The 2344-nt window shown below is 61.8% G+C and overlaps 1 protein-coding gene across 1 annotated transcript; it reads right to left on the bottom strand.

The window, feature by feature from the left end:
* Positions 1-827: 827 nt before the first annotated feature.
* GJB3 (gap junction protein beta 3) lies at positions 828-1806 on the bottom strand. Its single transcript, XM_040974406.1, has one exon. The coding sequence runs from the start codon at positions 1804-1806 to the stop codon at positions 994-996; it is 813 nt and encodes a 270-aa protein (XP_040830340.1). The 3' UTR covers positions 828-993.
* Between the last annotated feature and the right edge of the window lie 538 nt (positions 1807-2344).

The following is a 2344-nucleotide window of genomic DNA, read 5'->3' as shown; positions in this document are numbered from 1 at the left end:
AAAAATGCTCTGAATTTTTATATGTGAATGAAATGCTGGGTGAGGCTGACACTGCATGCTTTAGAGCAGCCACGTGGCCTTTGGCGAGAGTGAATAGCAGAGATTGTGTGTACACAGGGCGGAGGCTGTGATAGGAGCAGGGTGCCAGGGTGTGGTCGGCCTGTAACGGCCCACCCTGATGGGCCGAGTGGAAACACAAGGCGGGAGCGCAGCGCCCTCTGCTGACCATGTCTGGAATCCCACCAGGGCTCTGGCCCAGCTCCCCAGCCCTGGCCTCACTTCACCCCTGAATTTGCAGCTTTTGGGCCTCGGAGATAGCTCCCTTCCCTGCCCCCCAGGGTAGCGTGAGCGGGAGTGTGGCGAGAGCAGGGAGGGCAGAGACAGTTTTAAAAAAAAAAAACACAGCGTTTATTGAAGGAAAGCAAACTTTCTGGCGCTGGTCCGCAGCGCCTCTACCTGGCGGCACCCGGCTGGAGAGGAGGGGAGCAGGTGGGCACGGGTGTGAGGCTTTCCCAAAAGGAAGCGGCTGCCCAGGAATGGGATGGGGCGGGGAGGGGGAGCACTCAGGCAGAGCCGCTGCTGGAGGACGACCTCCCTCCCACCTCGGGAATCTGGGCGGCCCCAGGCCAGAGTGAAGATTCCCTTTGTTGGTCACCCAGCGTCCCCATCTGTCTCCAGTTCCCCTTCTCCTTAGGGGAACCCTGGCCTGGGTGCCCCACCCGAGGTTAGCGCGAACACTCTGCTGGGAGGGCCTGACAGCATCCTCCCCCTACACCCCCCGCCCCCAGCTTGTATGTAAGGAAGGCATGTGGCATGTAGTTAGTATGTATGCCTGTTGCAGGTGTGCTGAAGAGCACGGCACATTTGAAGAAAGCCAGCACCCACAGGAGCACCACCCTGCAGCACCACTACCACCCCTCCCCTGGCCACGTCCCTCTGGGATCCACTTCCCCCAGCCCCGGGGAGGGCCGAGGGTGGGAGTGGGTGAGAAGGTCAGATGGGACTCAGCTTGGGTGCCGAAGCCTGGAGCTTAGCATCGCCGGCATCGGGCTCCAGATCCCCCGCTTCCAGCAGCTTGTGGTGGCAGCGGCAGGTGGAGGCCCGCCTGGTGGAAGGCGGGGCGCCGTTGGCCTTGGGGGGCCGGCTCCTCCGCAGGCCCTTGACGATCCTGTGGAAGATGAGGTAGCAGATCTCACAGATGGTGAGCACGATGCACACGGCCGAGGCGCCCACCATGAAGTAGGTGAAGACCTTCTTCTCGGTGGGCCGGGCGATGTAGCAGTCCACCACGTTGGGGCAGGGGGCCACGTTGGCGCACTGCACCAGGCGCGGCATGCCGAAGCCGTGCCACAGCGTGTGCAGCACGTACAGGAAGAGGAACTCGATGATGAGCTTGAAGACGAGGCTGAGCAGGTAGGTCCACCACAGGCCGCCGTGCTTCTTGCCCGTGTCGTTGTACAGCTTGGCGCACTGGTCGCCGTGCTTCTGCCGATGCCGCCGCTCGCGCTCCTCGCGGTAGGCCACGTGCAGGATCACAAGCAGCGAGGGGCACGTGACGAAGATGAGCTGCAGCGCCCAGAGGCGGATGTTGGAGATGGGGAAGAACTCGTCGTAGCAGACGTTGGTGCAGCCCGGCTGCTTGGTGTTACAGTCGAAGTCCTTCTGCTCGTCGCCCCACACGCGTTCGGCCGCCACCACGTACACCAGCACGCGGAAGACGAACACCACCGACAGCCAGATGCGCCCGAAGGCCGTCGAGTACTTGTTGACGCCGCTCAGCAGGGCTTGCAGTGTCTTCCAATCCATGGCGCCTCACGGAGGGGAGTTCCGGGGGCCGTGCCCACCTGGGGAGAACGGGGAGAAGCAGCATGCCAGGCACTGTCCTCAGTCCTTTTACAACTCTACATGGATTTATTCATTTAAATGGCAGAGAGACAGAGGAGGAGAGAGAGATCTAGTGGTTCATTCCCCAAAATGTCGGGTAACGGCTGCCAGGCTGATACCCGGAGCCTGGCCTGGGGCAGGGAGCCATCATGACCACTGGCATGGCGTGCATTAGCACGGAGCTGGAACTGAGCAGAACACGCCAGGCAGCACCTTAGCCACTGCCCCACTGCCCACCCGTGTGAGCCCTGATGTAACTGAGCTTGTTCAGCCATCCCCCCGACCCTGAGGGGTCCAGCTGCTGTCCGTCCATGCTGCCCACAGGAAATGAGCACAGTGAGGTTAGGGAGCCTGTGCGAAGTTGCAGGGCGGGAGGGATCACTCACTGATCATGCCAGCTACTGTTTGTTGAGCATCTGCACCGGGCTACGCAGGGTGTCCCAGCATCCTGTGCCTGGTC

Source organism: Ochotona curzoniae, unplaced genomic scaffold, assembly GCF_017591425.1.
Source record: "Ochotona curzoniae isolate NIBS_2020 unplaced genomic scaffold, NIBS_Ocur_1.0 contig_2404, whole genome shotgun sequence".
Classification (NCBI taxonomy): Eukaryota; Metazoa; Chordata; class Mammalia; order Lagomorpha; family Ochotonidae; genus Ochotona; species Ochotona curzoniae.
The sequence above is the reverse complement of the archived record's forward strand: the minus strand, read 5'-3'. Positions and strand labels throughout refer to the sequence as shown.